The following is an 18180-nucleotide window of genomic DNA, read 5'->3' as shown; positions in this document are numbered from 1 at the left end:
GTGAGACATAAAAAGGGAGGGTGACACCCATACACAGAGGATTAGGGCTGGAAAATAATAGTTTCTGAGGAAAGAAGCAGATGCTGCCCTTTGGACTTTTAAACAGTCTGTTGAAATAGCGCTAACCCACTTTAGGTCAACTTTCCTCTGATTGGCTTCTCCTCATAAACAGCAGGCGTGTGAGGTTTCTGTGCCTAAGACAGGTTGTAGGGATATTAGGGATATGTGCTCTCATCATTAAAATCCAAGACAATAGATACATGCATGCATAGAACCAATTATTACAAGCGGGCTGCAGCCTCAGCTTTTGGGAGTACTTTTTGGGAGTACAGGAACTGACCTAATTATTTGAAATACGTGAAAAAGGAGACATCTAAAAATAAAACAAACACTAAAAGTGCAGTGTATCATATTACAAATCTAAGGTTTTATATATCAATACCTAAAAAGAAATTATCTGGTTCTATCTGCTTACAAGTCTCTAATATAAAAATAAAACCTCAGTTTAACAACAACACGTGGGATAATTACACCCTGTGATTATTTAACAAAAGCTGAATCGAACTGAAGAAGCAGTGAATGAAAAATTAAGCACACCCCATGATTCAGCAGCTTTTAGAACCAGCTTTAGCAGCAATAACTTGGAATAATAGTTTTCTATGTGACTTTGAGGCTTTCACATCATTGTGGAGGACTTTTCGTCCACTCTTCTTTACAACACTGCTTCAGGACATTGGACTTTGCACACATTCATTTATACACAGCGCTCTTAAGGTCCCACCACAGCATTTCAGTCTGGTTGAGATCTGGACTTAGAAATGAAAAGAAAAAATCAAAGTGCTCTACTTTCATTACTGAATGAAGTAGTCAACAACTTGAAACCCACAAGATGTACTCTGGATATTGTTCCATCTTGTTTACTGAAAGATGTTTTTGATAATGTGAGTATGAGTCCCTCCGGGTACTCCGGCTTCCTCCCACCGTCCAAAGACATGCAGTTAGTGGGGATAGGTTAATTGGTTAATCCAAATTGCCCATAGGTGTGAATGTGGGAGTGAATGTGAGCGCGAATGGTTGTCTGTCCGTGTGTATTAGCCCTGCGACAGACTTTCGACCTGTCCAGGGTGTACTCTGCCTCTCGCCCTATGACAGCTGGGATAGGCTCCAGCGCCCCCCGTGACCCTGAAAAGGATAAGCGGAAGCAAATGGATGGATGGAGTATGAGTTTGATTTCCATGTTCAATAGCAGTCTTCAGTCAGGCAAAATCTGCATCCAACAGTTTTATCCAACTTCAGACCAATTTCTAAATTGCCTTTTCTTTCTAAAGTCCTGGAGAAAGTTGTCCTTCTTCAGCTCCAGACCTTTCTAGATAAAAATGGCATTAGTGAAGTATTTCAGTCTGGTTTTAAAACGCACCACAACACTGAAACTGACATTTCAGTGGCCTTTTAACATTTATTGACTTGGGAGATATTGCCATTTTAATACTATTAGACCTCAATGCTGCCCTTGATATAGATCATAGGATTCTTTTCTCTCAGTTGTACATTGTGTTGGAATCAAAGGGACTGCATTGGAATGGTTCAAATCTTATCTGTCCCACCGAAGTTTTTCTGTTATATTGGGGGATACATCATCCTCAAAAACCTCACTTTCTTGTGGGGTCCCCCAGGGGTCCATTCTTGGCCCAGTCCTTTTCCCCTATGCTCCCTATGCGCTCAATTTTTTTTTTTTTAACAATATGGCATCTCATTTCATTGTTATGCAGACGACTCACAGATTTACCTACCACTGAAATGTAAATTTTTAAGTCCTCTGAAGGTTTTACTAGATTGTTTGGAGGATGTTAAGGCATGGATGGCTTTAAACAGAGGTCGTTGAGTTTGGTCCCTGTGACCACTATGACTTTGGCAGTAATCTAACCTTTGATAGACAGATCAATTCTGTAATCAAAACCAGTTTCTTTCATCTCTGGCTACTTGCAAAAGTGAAGCCATTCCCCTGTTTCAGAGACTTTGAGAGAGCTATTCATGTGTTCATTTAATCTCACCTAGACCACATATCCCCCATACTAGCATTCTTACAGTTGCTGCCAATTATTTTCAAATTAATTTTAAGACTTTATTATTTGTTTATATTCGCATTGCAACCTCGCAATGCGGGTGTGCAGATCCCATGATCTTTTGAACTAGTATACAACTGGTCTGTGGACCAAATGCTCCTAGCTGTACCAAGGTCCAGATTAAAGCACAGAGGAGATCAAGCCTTTGCTGTGACTGCTCCTAAACTGTGGAAGAAACTGCCCCTTCACATCAGGACCTCCTACTTTTATTTGTCTTATTTTTTATTCAAATCTTCTCAGTTCATGCTTCCTTCCTTAAATTTTGCCATGTCTTCACATGCTTTAATCTCCTTTGATTATTTTAAATGTACAGCACTTTGGTCAGCCATTGTTGTTTTAAATATGCTATATAAAAAAAATCTTTTATAGAGGTGCTCACATCTACTGATGTTCAATAAATCATGTGCATTTGATTTGACTGCAGTTATCCTCTTGGACTGCTTCTGCATTTTGCCTTAATTTTTGTTAAATAAATAATGCCACTGTGTTTCATGTCACATGTTGTGTCTATCTAATGTTATATTTGCCTAATTTTAAAACCCGGTGAATATTGGGTTTTGAATTGAGTTAATTTGGTGAAAATATGAGCTTAGAACTTATAAAGGGTGCAATTTCTTTTTTACATAAGTGCATTATTTACAACAGACAAAAAAAAATACCCCCATTTCCTTTTCTTAACTGCGTCTCAAGTTCTGAATCTCGTGGGACTGGAGGCTATCCCAGCTGGGTGAGAAACAGGGAAAACACACCAACTACACCAGAGGAAAACTTCAGCTGAAACAGCTGATTGATGTGTGTTGACAGTGAAACCAAAAAGTAAACTGACAGACCAGAAAACCAAAAGAATGAGAGATGGTATAAGTATGTAAAAAACAAAACGAACACCCCCCCCCACCCCCAGCATATAAAAACCAAAACAGTGACATTGCCTTGTAAAGTTAACAACAACAATTTTCCAGATAAATCTTTTCTCCTTGCACAGAGTCATTTGATCTACTGTAAGTAATAAAATATTGATTAGTGCAGTATTATTGTCTCATTTTGCATGCTTTTTTAAAAATTCTCACAATAAGATGTGACTCAAAAAAATAAAGTTTTACAGCTACACATATTGTGAGATTGTAGTTTACACAACACAATTACTTAAAATAAAGGTATGTCACTTAGGAAGTGTGTTGATGTCTGTTATTTTAGTGAACAAAGCAAATTATAAATCATTGCCAAAATATTTCATTTTGCGATCCATCCAGTAGATGTGGTTTTGCACGATTTAGGCGTGGGCAGTTTTATATGTAAACCACATGAAAATCTGCACCTTTTTATAGACCACAGAGGACTCGGATGAAAACAACAGTTGCCTGAGAAGCAAACAACTGGCTCATCTAAATGGAAAACAACTAGCTGAAGAAGAACATTGGCAGGGACCTCAACCCAAATGGTTAAAACTGTCGTGTCCTGTAGTCTGTGTCCATCCCGCTTTTCATTGCCTTCTATTTTGGGTAATTTATACTGGAGACACGAAGGTTCACTGTTAATGTATTCTAAGTAAATTAGTGACAAAAAGACTCTTATTATGGACTTGTAGACAGGCAAAAGCACTTTAACAGACTCCAGACAATTCAGGTTTCTCTGGCTGCAACAACAAAATAATAAACTGCAGAAATACACACATTTTCCAAATTAGCACGAGTGATTCTGATGAGACTTGGCCTAGATATGTTCAGAAAAAAATCATCTGAAGTAACTGTTGATGCACTATCCACTATCCATATGTCTACATTATTGCCGAGTCAGGAACCATCCATCCAGTCTGGGGGACTCACAAGGGTGCTACACACTTTCCTAGCTGTCATGGGGTGAGAAGCATGTGTCACGGTCCCCTGGGGGCTCTAGGCGGTGAGGGGGAAGTAACAAAAGTGACCGGGTCAGAAAAAGGAGTCAAGGAGGCAAAACAGTTAAATAAAACAGTTTTATTGAAGTAGTTCAACTAAAAGAGACGGACAAGCCGCTATCACCATATAAGAAACACAAACAAAACTCAGGCGTTGGTCAATAAAGCACAAAGTCAAAAGGAAAGCGCAGCTCACTAGCTGGAAACCACCGCAAACACTCAGCTCACTAGCTGGAAACCACCGCAAACACTCAGCTCACTAGCTGGAAACCACCGCAAACACTCAGCTCACTAGCTGGAAACCACCGCAAACACTCAGCTCACTAGCTGTACCCACACAAAATGGCACTCTGGCCCAGAGCTCACCCTGCTCTGGGCTTAAATACCTTTAATTGCTGATGGGAGTCAGCTGTACAGGAGGGAAAGGTGGCACCTCAGGCAGGAGGTAGTGGGACACGCCCACACAGGCACCCTCAGGAGAGAGAGAGGCCCTGCTAGGGCCGTAACACATGGTACACTACAGAGTATGACAGGTTACCAATATGCTGAGGGCTAACAGAGTGACAACAATTCACTCTCATATTCACATCTATTGCCAAATTAGAAGCACCAATTAACCTAACACATGCCTGTCCACTGTAAAAGGAAGGTGGGGTACCTGGAGAAAACCCAGCACCACAATGAGGCCCCCGCCATCCCATGGATATGAACCCAGAGCCTTCTTGCTGTGAGGCAAAAGTGGCAACCTTAATTTTCGGACACCCCTTTAGCTTCTTAGCTTTTCAACGTGAGGAACAACAGCATTTACAAATGCCTGCTTTAGAAGGTGGGTGTGGTGCCAGATAGCACAGTCACATGATCTTACATTGGTCTTTGCCTTTTCTGGTGCTGTTTTGTTTTCATTCATTAACACCACTTGGTCTGGTTTACGGTCTGTTAGGATGAAAAATCTTCCAACAGAAAAACTTTAATGTTAAAATGAATGAATGAGACTTGATTTGAAACCCCCAAATACAAACAAAACCCCATACTAGCACACTTTTACCCCTACACAAGTTATCAGGGGTCCCCGAGGATGCTGAAAGGTTAAAATAAGTTCTTTCAAACCAGTAACTGTTCACATGACAGAGCAGGCTGTCCTGAATCCAGGCATGGAAGAGAACACTTTGATAAAGATAAAATCTGGAAGGGTACACATTAAATCGCATGGCTGTGGAATAGGTTCATGAATTCATATGGATCCGATTTTAACATTACACTCATAGTTACTTGAATACTAAAAAAACTGTAGATCACAATTCTGGCTATAGGATCGACTACTCACTCTGAACTCTTTAGAAATGTTAAGTCTTTCATAAAGTTTTGCCTACTACAGTTTTTAAATAAGAAGCAAATACACCTTTACTTATTATACTACTCACTACCAATGTGAATAGCATAAAGTTATACTTTCTATACTACTATACTAGAGCTATACTGCTGAGGTGTGAAAACATCTGTGAGTGTACAAACTCAGGCTACATCATCTGAGGCCGGGGTTCTCAGACTGCTGCCTCACATTAAAAGGCAAACTTCTTCCATCTGCAAGAAGTTCCTCTGGCATTTCCTCTGTTACCCTCACGACAGTGATGAAACCAATTGGAGCACACTTTTCTGTGGTCTAATTATGCCTGTTTCAGTCATTGAGAGACCCCTGGAACCACCTTGCATGTCGGAAACGATGCTACAGGCTAATCTGTGCTTTACATTGTTAAAGTGGTGCTGAACAGACAGAACAACGTGACATCTTCAAAGTGAGACCGAGTCGATCTGCCGCAACCGCTAGTCTGCAAATTACTTTACTTTGGTCTGTGCAGACAAAGGGTACTACATCTGTGTGAAACCTTTCTAAAGCCGAGTGTAGACAAAAGAAGAAACTGCAGTTTAGGGTAAAACCATGCACAAGATTTATAGGCAATATTTCTATTACTGTTTGTTAATGTTTGTTTTGTGAAAGTTATATGGAACAAAAAAATAATAATGGCTGTTATATCATTTGTGGTCTAACCTCTTAAATGGGGACTTTTGCTGCTGCTGCCCTGCACTGATCATCCACAGGTGAAGTGAAAATTTCCTGTAAAACGTCTTCCTCCCATAGCCTGATTTCTAAACCATCCGCCAATGCTGCCAACAAGGCGTGTGAGCAGGAGGTCAGTGAATTAGTATCAAATGACTCAATCATCTGTTGGGAATGTGGAACAAAATTAGTCTGATCGCTTTTTCCTGTCAGTGTGTCATATCTGCTCAATTTACATCAAACGAACTGACTGAGGATGCATATTTTAAGAATAAATAGATCTTATAGCGGAACATGATTTGAGATCTATGTTATTCATGTGAGGGCCCTGGTGCAGTGAAAGGTAATGTGAGATTTGGCTTCTGTTCAAAGTTAAATTTGAATAAAGATTTTTTTGTCCACTTTCTTTTTAAACCAAAAAGTTGAATTTCTAATTGATAAAACATGCTGGTGCTTTAGTAGTGGGCATATATTTGTAATGTCCAAAATTTACCACACCCGTGACAAAAATCTTGCACAAAGCACAGATAAATGTCCAGAATTAAACTCAAAATCCACTGGGTAAGCAGTGTTCACTCTTCTTACAACTACACATGTTTCTTTTCCAACTATTTATTTATGAGTGACTTATGTATGTATGTATGTATGTATGTATGTATGTATGTATGTATGTATGTATGTATGTATGTATGTATGTATGTGTATATATTGTACTATTCTTAGTTAGTGTATTGTCTGTCTTGTCTTAATGTTGGTTTAAAATGGAGCACTGTAACAAAAAATAATTTCCCCCAGGGATCAATAAAGTATTCTGATTCTGATTCTGATTCGTGCCTGATTGCTGGTGTTCGTGTAATGTCAATGAGGGACTTCACGTTTCTACACAAGCAAAACACAGCCTGATTACATGACACTCAAATATATACAGTGTGATATACCTATGTTAGTGCTGTGAAAAATTAATTAAAAAAATCTTGTGATGTCTGTCAACTCTTATACGTGTGTACTACAGGTGCACAGCACACACCCTTTACCACTGTGTGTGTCTCGTCTGCGGTTTACTGAACATCTAACGGCTAGCTGCTCGCTCTGGAGAAAGAAATGGTGTTTGACTGCTTTTCAAAAGAGGCTTTTATATGAGCTTCGTGTCTGGTGTGTTCAAATTTGAAAAAGAACAGGAGGCTGACCAGCTGACAGGCAATTAGTGCTGACTTGGCACTGGTTAACCTTAAAGCTGTTTTTTGAGTCATTGAGGGAAAAAAGTCTATAATCATCATTCAGGATGTTGTAATTGAAAATGATGCATACACCTCGTCTGCTTTCTATTTTTGAGGCCTTAGAGCAATAGATTCCCAGCATACTGTACAAGTGACGGCCATAGTTAAAAAATGGCACACATCAAAAACTTTCTGTTCAGGTTTGCCCGGTGTCTGTTCAGCAGCTGTTACCCTGCACAGCTTTAATAATATGATATGAACTGTGGATGGAGTGAAAGTTCACAAATGAAATAGACATGGAGGTAGAGGATTTGTAGGTTTCCACTACCATAGGCCAGTCTAATCTGAAATGTATCAGAAGCTAGAGCTATTCTGTTTTATGAATATGAATAAATGGGTGGGCTACTGGTGTAAACGGTACTACTTTAACCTCTTCATATCCAGCAGGTCACAGGATCTAGGATTAGGAGGAGGATTGGAGTTAGGGTGGGGCTTTGTTTTAGCTCCACACCCTAAACGAGTTGTTGTGACCTGGATGGAGATTAATCTTTGCCAAAAATGTGAAAATAAAATGTGGAAAAGTCATGTTTCAAACATGATGGGACTCACAATCACCTGGGTGTTAAACTTTGAACCACTGTAACTCCTTCAACATCCTTAGGTTAAGAGTGCAGGTCACAAAAATGAGGCAAGTCATGGTTAGGCAGGCCGTTTTACCAAGGGCAGTGCATTAAGGCACTAAAGCTAAAAAACACCTTGTGAGTAATGATGCACATGACATTTGACGAAATGCCCTGATGCAACACCTCAGAATGAGATCACACTAGACAGCCCAGTCTCATTAATCACATAACCCAGTGAGCCACGCACCAAAGGGCACATGCCAAATGACATGTGGCCTAACTGAAACATGCCAGCAGATTCAACAAAACCACCTTACTCTTCACCCCAGGACTGAAAATGGCCAGTGGTGCAAAAATAATGAGCCGAAACTAAATAAGCTAAATAAGCTGACTGGATGCAGAGCTTCATTTCCTAAATAATCAACAATGAACAGTGAGCACTGAAAAAAACAAAACAAACTTCATACTTTTAAAACAACACATGAACTATCTCTATGGATCAACAGAAGCATTTGTCACTGAGAGGCAATGAACACTGCAATACAGTGGTCTCAGAATACCAAGAAGAAAGTCAAAAGAATAAGTGTTTCACATATAATAATCATGTAATCCTTATTCAGCATACGCATGTGGGATAGATTTGGGTAGCAGAATAAAGTCCCATAATTTACCAAGTCAAATTATAAAGGTGAATACATACAAGAGCAAGAGGAGATCTAATAGTAGAAGAGATTTCATTTCAAAGAAGTTTAATTCAATTTGTTTAATCGTTTGTGTAACTTAATGTGGGTCTGTTTTATTGTTGAGTTTTAAAGATAAACCTATTAGTGGGAAAAACTCCAACCATCTTGAAATTGGTAGATAATGTTAAACAGTTTATGATTTACTGCTGCCAAATAATTCAGTTGGATAAACACCAGCCAGACATCTACACCAATGACAAATTACAGAGAAATAAGTGAACTTACCCAAGCCTGTCCTCTTCCTTCTTCCTCAGATCAAAATCTCTCTGGACAACTTCCCACACATGCTGAGCCTCCTCATCTGTGAGCTTGGAAAGATCAAGCTTCTTGCCTGCAGTGCTGCCAGGCATGATTGTGAACCTGATGCCTGCAGACTAGCAATCTCCCTGGTTTTGGGCTGTAACAAACAGAAGTAGTTTAAGTCATTAGTCAGCATTAATAGCACCCCGTGGCATATAACAATATAGGAACATTTCTGCATGCATTGTAACGTTTAAGATAAACTCTGAATGATGAGGTTTATAGCATGACATGTGAGTGATCAAATTCTATCACATTCTTTGGGGTTGATCACGTCATGTTTATTAGTGCAAGCTAAGTGTTTAAAACAGATTTTTTAAACAAAGTTTGCATGTAAATGTCCCTGCAAGTCCAACGTACGTGTGAGTGGAGAGTGGAAGTGGAATTTAATAAACAGCTTTCTGAACTGACTCACTGAACTCAGTTTGCAAAATCTAACCAAACAGCACAGGTCGTGGATATGCATTACATATCCTGTCTCACTACTGTATGAGAAAAAGATTGTTTTATTATTAAAGGTCAGGTTCAGATTTATTAAGTCATCCCTGCATGTGCTGAAAATGTTCTCTTCCTATAGTGGCTACAAAAAGACATATGGGACTGAATCTAGAGAGTTGCACCAGTTCCAGATGCCAGCTTTGGCTTTAAAAAGCATTGTTGCATATGATGAGGTTCAGGCTGTATTTATGCCTTGTGTCACCAGTCTACACTGAACACTTTAGGCCCCTTAATACCAATCACTTGAGGTTTGAATGCCAGAGCCTGTCAGATAATTGCTGCTAACCATGTGCATCTCTTTGTGGTAACAGTTCACTGTCTTCCGATGGCTTCTACCAGCATGAGAATGTGTCATCTCAAACTAATTTCATGAACATGACCTTAATCTTAGTAGACTGTGCCTCCCCAGTGATTAGATCTAAATCCAGTAGAATCAGGAATATGCTGGAACAAATATGGACAAATGACAAATGAAGTTCATGCAAACAACAAGAACTTCAGATTTCTTTTTGTTGAATCCATGACACTTAGAGCTGAGGCTATTTGAGAGTAAAGAAAGGCCCAACCTAGCATTTGCAAGGTGTTCGCATGGAGTGAATACTTGACCAACTATTACAGTTTTTAAGATCCACCAGGTCAACGTCAACCCAGCTAGTGTGTGTGTCCTGTTTGTTTTAGCCACAATGCTAAATGGGCAGATTTACAGAAAGAAATGAATTCTCATACGTTTTGGAATTGGAGTGTTTCCTGTTTAAAGAGCTGTTTTTTTCTACTTGGGTAGTTTATACAGGTGACGTTCTATACAAACTGAGTACATGTTAACTAAAACCTAAGCCTATAATCCTCAATGGGTTGCAAAGACCCAGTAGACCACAGACGTTAAAGTTTGGTTTGCAAACTCCACTGGAAATGTAAGCAAATAAACCTGAATGTGGGCTACTAGAAACTAAAAGCAAAAACACTTTTTGTCGCAGGGGGCATATATTCTGTAAAGTTGGGCATTTTAATGATTTTTACGGCAGTCTGTGGTGACTGACTTGCCTTTTGGAGTTAGCTTCAAATGTCCAATAGAAGAACTGCAGTCTTTGTCACTTTCAAACCTCCAGGGCTTGTTGCTTGGCTTTAACTGATACTGATACTAATACTGCACTCCACCCTATAGTGATTACTTTTGGCAAATGTCAAAATGCTCTAAGGTTTCAAGGCCTCAAAATGGGACTTTACTCTACAGTATAGTACATTTACTTCCTGTCTTCATAGAAAAGCTTTATTGTGTTTGTGAGTCACTCAAGCTGTCACTCAAGAGCTGAAAACAATGTCCTATGGGGAAATCTACTGTCAAGTTCATTTTTCACTGTTTTGCCCAAACATATGAGACCACTATATTAAGAGCTTAAACCTTCTCAACCACATGGATCTGTCCTGTGATCCAGAAAGGTTTGGCACAGCTCAACAATTACATCACTGCAGGATTTTAATCAAGTTTCTGTTATAATGGAGCCTCGACAAAATATTTCACATGGTTCGGTTTCAGAATGCATTACTTTCAGAGGATGAGGTAAGGCCACTCAAGCTGACAGAATGATACACATAAATAAGTGAAGGAATGTTCCGGATGGTCACATAATTGTCTTGTTTTCCAGAGGCCATGCAAGAACAACTCTTCCATCACGTGACTGGCCAACCAAATCTAATTTCTCCTTGTGCAAGTGGGCAGTAATGTTAAAAACAAGCGCGCCAGTTGAGAGAAAAACAAGTTTCATTGAAATGGTAGAATATGAACACATCATTTCTCACAGTTTTCCCACAGTTAAACTCTTACATGTTAACAGGCGAGCTATGCTACCTCTACGTGTATTTGTTAAGTGGGTGTGAGCTACTGATTTCGCTGTGCTGTATTAAGTAAACATTGTAAAGAAGTGAATAAGAAGATTAAAAATTCCCAAAAGCAATCAGTATGGCACTTTACTTTTAATAATCCTATTTTCTGAGGTCTGTAAACTGAACATATTCTGAAATGAAATTCAGGGAAATTATTGTTCCTGCAATGTATTCAACAGGTGCAGGTGATTTGCAGCAATCCTTATGTTTGCAAAGGGAAGGTTTTACAGCAGGTTTGGAGACATTAATCCTGGGATAGTTTTGCTCTAAGAAACTGTAGCGATAGCAAACAAGTTCTTTATTTCTCATAAAGTCAGTTTACACTCTTTGCAACCTATGCTACCTCTGAGGAGATTAAAGGAAATTGACTTTAAAAAACATAAAAGATGTGTCTTTCATTAAAAGTTAAAACTTTTCAAGACATACATTTGCCCCAATGACACAAGTTAAAACCCTGACAATTAAAGTATCACGATTCTTACAAATCAGGAGATATGAACACATTAACAAGACACTGACTCACCTTTGTGGTGGTTTAGTTGCCTGCAGGCAGTGTTTCCTCTAAAGGCAGACAAAGCTGACTGCAGGGCAAAAACTAAGTAGCAGACAGCAATGCTAATCACATGTCTTGTTAACCAAGAGGAAGAAAAGCCGGGGAGACAGCCTCCTCTCCGCCTTCTTTGACTTTACTTCAAAAGGTCTGGCTTTAAGCTTGCCCTCCCCCCAGGCCTCATCCATAGCATTATTCAAATATACTGGACTTGCTATTTTGTCAGGAAAGTAGCTCAATAATGGTAATCAATCAATTTGCAAGCAATTATTTGGGAGCATTAGATCACAAGGACGGTCAGAACATGCTGTGATCGGGAGGTTATATTAAAGCCAGTCACATGCAGTGGATCCTGAGTTAGATGAGAAAGTGTGATGCATGACTACAGAGCTATTAACCTTACTTAATTAATACCCGATATCCTCCATTATAGTTTTGAAAAGAAAAACACTTGATCTTCTAACATGGGAAAAAAAGCAACCCCCCCCCAAAAAGCATCACTGCTGTTAATAATTGATGCATTGCCGTGTTTAAAGAGTACTTAGAAACACAACATAGTTGTAGGCCTGTTATTAACACAGCAGGTGGATCAGTTTTCTTTGTCAGAAAGCTATCAGGTTCAAGTACAAAGCCAAACATTTTATGCTTTGAGCTACAACTTGGAAGTGCTTATTTTGTGTTGAAATCATTACAGTCACACGATTTTGGAGAAACTTCTCATAGATGATGATGAGAATGTACAAAGACAAGATGATTATGTAAAGCATCCAACTGAATGTGAAAATCAACAGGGACTGAACTGAGAGGACCTCTCTTTGGTAATACATTTATGTCATTCTCCTCTTATAAACATAGGATTTTCTCCCATTCCTTCCCTCAGCTCATGTGTGTATTACCAAAAGGGCTGATTTGAGCCATGTGACAGGTTCAGCAATCCAATTTTCTTGTTTGTGCAACCACTAGTCCCTATAAGTTCCCTGTGCAATAAATAAACATGAACACAGTATTTTTTTTGCACTTCACATTTTTGTGACTTTATTACATTCCAGTGGGTGGATCCATATATACATACAGTAGTTTCTTTCAAGACATGGAAAGGCTGAGCTAGCCCAATATGCACATTACATACTAGAATAACGTTTGGCTTATAAAAAATTGTCTGTTCAAAGATGAGCCAAATTTGGAACAATTTGAATATACACAGGCAATTATTGAACTGAAGAGGACTTTAATTGCCCATGATGGGCTTACTCTTACAGGCTTAGCGGCCGGTCTTTTGATCTGGACAAATGTGCATTCCCTACACAGTTGGCAAGTGGTTTCTGCCAGTCATATATATAGGCATAGGAATATGGTGCAGCACAGAAAACCTTGTGACTGTTTTGGTCACTATCATTTTGATGCGGTTACATGTAGTTTGCGACTTGTCTGCCAACACTTGATAAGTGTGGGAATGAAACTGAAAAATGTGACACAAATGGAGACATTTGCCTTAAAAGTAAAAGCTTCACCTTTTCAAGTGTTTTAGTTGCAGGGGCAAAGGCCAGCCCTATAGAAAAGGTTGTTGGGACACAATTAAGGAATGTTTTGGAGATGATCAATATTCCTCACAAATTTCATTCTTATTTCAGAAAGTTAAGAAATCCAGTGAAATTGCTCTACTAAAAGTCTCAAATTACATTTTGATGGCTGCAGATAAGCAGATAAGGTAAGGGATCAGTCCTTGTTTTGCTTGACCTCAGCTCAGCCTTTGATATCATTAACCATCAGATCCCGATCCATACGTTCAACTGCATGATAGGAATTTCCAGCCCTGTTTTGGATTGGTTCATTTCAAACTATTTGGTTTTCGTGGGAAGCTTTTGGTGAGTGTTGCTTGTCTAACATATGGCATTCCTCAAGGATCTGAAAGTCCTTTGTTATTTATATTGTATATTCTCCCATTAGGTCATAGTATAGTAGTATAGTCAATTCTTAATATTTGTTTGCAGATGACATTCAACTATATCTCTCTTTTAAACCTCACAAATTGACAAGTTATCCATTTTAAATGATGGCAAATAACTTTTTGCCACTTAACAGAGTGACAAATTATCACTCCTGAAACATTATTGGCAAAATCAAATAGTGATTGGGGTCCTTTTCATCCTGTCTGAAAGATAACATGTGGAACCTTGGGTTAACTTTTTATCAGCCTTTGACATTTGATGCTTATATTAAGTCTCTAAAATGCTGTTTTTTTTGGTTTTGTTGTTGTTGTTTTTCATTAAAGAAATACTGTTGAGCTAAGAACTGTCTCAAAAAATGAACTGGAGATACCTGTATACTCTTTCATCTCCTCTTGCTTGGACTTTTGGATTATGCACTTCTTGTCTGAATAAAGCATCTATTAATCATCTCCAGTCTGTTAAAAATGCCGCTGTAAGGCTTTTAACTCACTCTCATAAGTCTTCGTGTATCACCCTGCTTTTAAAGCTTTTGCACTGGCTTCCTGTCAGGTTTAAATTTCAGTTTTTCCTTTATCGACTTATGAGGTTAGGCCCCCGCCTATAATATGGAACTGCTCCGAGTCTGTTTCGCCGCACCCTTGACTCTGTGACATGTTTTAAAAGCAGCTGAAATCCCAACTGTTCATATAGGCATTAGGGTGGTGTTTGTGTTTTGTGTTGTGTTGCTTGATTTATGTGTATTCACTTTGCCTTTGATACTGGCTAGTTGTATCAATTTACCTCAGTAAAGCACTTTGTGACTGTTGCTTGTGTTAAAAAGTCCTACAAAAAGAAAGTTTATTTATTAACTTATAGTGAGTTATTATACTAATACTTTGTTACATATGGTGACAAATGAATGCAGAAATGTCTAGCAACAATGCTGTAAGTTTAAAATGAATCATCCTCTAACTTTTCGTACAATTGAATAAACACAACCTACGCTGTGTTTATAAATTCCTCTCATCTTCTGTATTTAAATGGACACGATGGCGATCTTTCAAAATCTGCTCAGATGGATGCAATTAAGGTCACATATTTAAAACAAACTAAGCAGCCTTAATAAACACCAGTAAATACCATTAATTTTTCACTTGATGTTTGAACTATCTCAGCTGTATTTACCTTTTGAAATTTAATTGTCTTATCTGACAAATGCTACCATTTGTTGCGAGATAAATAAAATTCAAGAAGCTGGTTTTAATGAGTTTAATTCTACCAATTTTGTAATCAGTTAGCAATAATTTGCAAGTATGTGTGTCTGTGTTGCATAGAAGGTATATGATGGATGTAGTTTGAAGTCAATGCAAAAGTGCCTTAAACATGCATTGTTTATAATCACCAGCAGGGGGAGACACATGGAGAGCAGAAAATAGGGACGTAGCTTCAGGGTCTAAAAAGTGAATTCAATCTGGAAGCACACTGAACTTGCATTCTTTTCAAAGGGACAACTTCTCTGACCATCTGCCATGATCTAATTTTGTGTCACACTATAAAAACAAACAAACAAAAAAAAGAGCAACAACAAAAATCAGATCTGTAAATTTTATTTATTCTACATGGAACTCTGAGATAATGCCCTATAGTGTCATCATATGTGTTGTGTGTCAGGCAGGATTGGACCTAAATGCAGGACTCTCAGAGATGGGACTTAAACTCTAAACACAACTTTATTTGCTGGAGAAACTTGTCATAAGAAATTAACTTTATAAAATAAACCAAAAACCTCAAACATGAACTAGAAACTAAACTGGACTTGCTAGAATTTCACCAGGAACACACAGCACAGAGCGGGTATACACAGAGCAAGGAAAACACAGGGCTTTAATACAAGAGGCAGTAACGAGGGAATGGGAAACAGGAGGGAACACAGCTGTGCCCAATCAAACATAATGAGACCAAGGGGAAGCAAAACTGAAAACATAGACACAGGACACAGACTGTAGAACAGGAAAAATGAGACAATTCACAAAGACGCAAACTAGACAGTAAGATATAGAAACATGACAGACCTGGAAAAAAAGGAAACATGAAGCACAGAGACAAAAAATAACCAGACGTGAAACACGGAGAAGGTACAGAAAACTGAAACTGGAAGCAGGAAATTTTTTTTAACATGAACAAAAAACCATCAAGAGAACTCAAAACCAGGAATAACAATAATCAAGGGTTATAAATTAAACACAAACACAAAGCACTCGGTGGCAGACTCAGTGCCGTGACACACAGCTGTTTTTCCTAATGACTTTATGAGCTTAATAGCTTATTAGGTTAAAATTAAACTGAGTATGTTATGATGTGCCTTTTAAAAATTAAGGCCTTTACCGGAGTAAAAAAATAAAAAATAAAAAATTGTTTTATCAACAAATTCCTACAACAGTCAATTAAACAGGTTATGCTTTGCTGGCAACTTATGTCTTAACTTCAATGGGACTTGTGTTCATGTCATGCTGGATGTGTCTATCTTTTTATACAGTCTATTTTGACATCACCACAATAGACAGTTTAATCAGTAAATCATATGTTAAAGTACTGTCTTTATTTAAGCCATGTTAGCTAACAACATTGATTAGATCAAGGTATGGAAATGGCAGCTCTTAACAACCTACTAGTGTGTGGCCTTTATTTAATTTAGTTTTAAGACATTTTTTGTTGAGTGAGTCCCAAAAAAATAATAATATTCATGAATCCTACAAATGCATCAGCATTAAAAAACAAACAACCAAAAATAAACAACTTGTAATCATATGGACTGCCCTCTTCTGGTCATTAGAAAGAATGCATATTTAAGGCAATTGCGCATCAGCTTCACTTTTTAAATGTAGAAGAAGTCTTTTTATATACAGTTTGTGATAAATACCTCTTACTGCATTTATTCCACTTTAAGTTTTAAGTTTTAACTGAAGCCACAGAGATCATGACCCCATTTAGCCTTTTTAAAAATCTGGAATGAAAAACTGAAAACAAACTATTTGAAAGAGTGAAAGAATTTCTCCTTATGCCTCTTCTCACTATTGTTTGAATTTAGGCCCATTTTGATTAAGAATTTACTTTGACATGGACCTGTTGATTATCTCTTCCTGGTTTTTCAGGAGTTCTGGGCCTTGTTTCCTGTACACACTGGAAAGCATGTAGGGAAAGGTCCTGTTTTCAATGCTGCGATAAGCCTGTAACAGCAGGAAACGTACTCAGATTCCCTGGAATTTAAGGGAGTCATGCCTTCACTGAAAGTTTTTCTCTATATTAAATTGAAAGTTGATGAAGTATCAGCTGAGTCTCTGTGTCCAAGTGTGTGTGTGTGTGTGTGTGCATGTGTGATTGTGTCCATGGACCTCATCATGTGTTGCTGGGTCTTTTTTACATGCTGCACTACTTTGTCTTGTGTTTTTCTGAGCAGATACAAACTTCAAGTCATCTTGGCTTTTAGTTAGCTTAAATAAATGGTCGTGACAGTGCTAAGTTCTTAGAATATAATCCAAAGCATGCAGCATCACATTAATGACTAACTTGAACTAACTGGATCATCTCTGAGTTGAAGTTTTAACCTGTTTTTGCAGTTTTCTTTCTGCTTTGTTATGATATTTGTCTCTGTCCACTGGGGATATGAATTATTGAGAACAATTTCATCTTCCTTGTGTTAATGTATTCACAATTAGGCTAACCGTATCTGTAGATAGATAGATAGATGGACAGACAGATTGAAGCCAGAGGGGACGTTTTTGTGCTACAGGAGCATGAAAAAAGAGTTTGAGTAAAAATAGTACAGCCAAAAACAAACAACAAATACATAACACAGTTAAAATAAAAGTGTCACCAGTGCCTGGTAAGGAATTTATATATTTACAAATGTGATTAAAGAAACAGGTAAAAATAATGTTAGTTAAAAACAGTAAAAGTAAGCCTGACATTGTGTAAGAGAGAAGTGCAAATTGCATTAAAAACAATATGTACACTATAAATGTAAGAAAACCAGTTGCATGAAGTTAAAACACAAAAATATCTTTGTAATCTTATGCCTCACCTGTCACATCCTGTGACAGGTGAACAAACCTGATACTGGTAGGAATGATTTCCTGAATCAGCCTGAGAAGAAGGAGCTCTGCTGCCTCAGAAGTGTTGGAGTGGAGCAGGTGTGATGGGTTTTCCATGATGGAGAGTAGTTTGTTCACTGACCTCCTGACCCTCACTGACTCAAACGCCTTCATATTCTGACCAGTGATGAGTCCAGCCTTGTGGATCAGTTTGTTGATCCTGCTGGCATCTCTGGCACTAATGCTGCCCCCAGACAACAGCAAAATAGATGCCACTCG

The 18180-nt window shown here is 38.3% G+C and overlaps 1 protein-coding gene across 4 annotated transcripts in view; it reads right to left on the bottom strand.

The window, feature by feature from the left end:
- Positions 1 to 16675, bottom strand: part of mlphb (melanophilin b) — a 46434-nt gene extending 29759 nt beyond the window's left edge. For 3 of the 4 annotated variants that reach the window (XM_026144716.1, XM_026144717.1, XM_026144718.1), the window contains exons 1-2: positions 11856 to 16675; positions 8879 to 9050 (exon numbers count right to left, since the gene is read on the bottom strand). In XM_026144716.1, the coding sequence (XP_026000501.1) occupies positions 8879 to 9003 (125 nt within the window). In that variant the 5' untranslated portion in view covers positions 9004 to 9050; positions 11856 to 16675. Of the gene's footprint in view, positions 1 to 8878; positions 9051 to 11855 lie in introns of those variants that run through there. The other variant, XM_026144719.1, reaches the window with a different exon arrangement.
- Positions 16676 to 18180: the final 1505 nt, after the last annotated feature.

This window comes from Astatotilapia calliptera, chromosome 16 (assembly GCF_900246225.1).
Source record: "Astatotilapia calliptera chromosome 16, fAstCal1.2, whole genome shotgun sequence".
NCBI lineage: Eukaryota > Metazoa > Chordata > Actinopteri > Cichliformes > Cichlidae > Astatotilapia > Astatotilapia calliptera.
The sequence above is the reverse complement of the archived record's forward strand: the minus strand, read 5'-3'. Positions and strand labels throughout refer to the sequence as shown.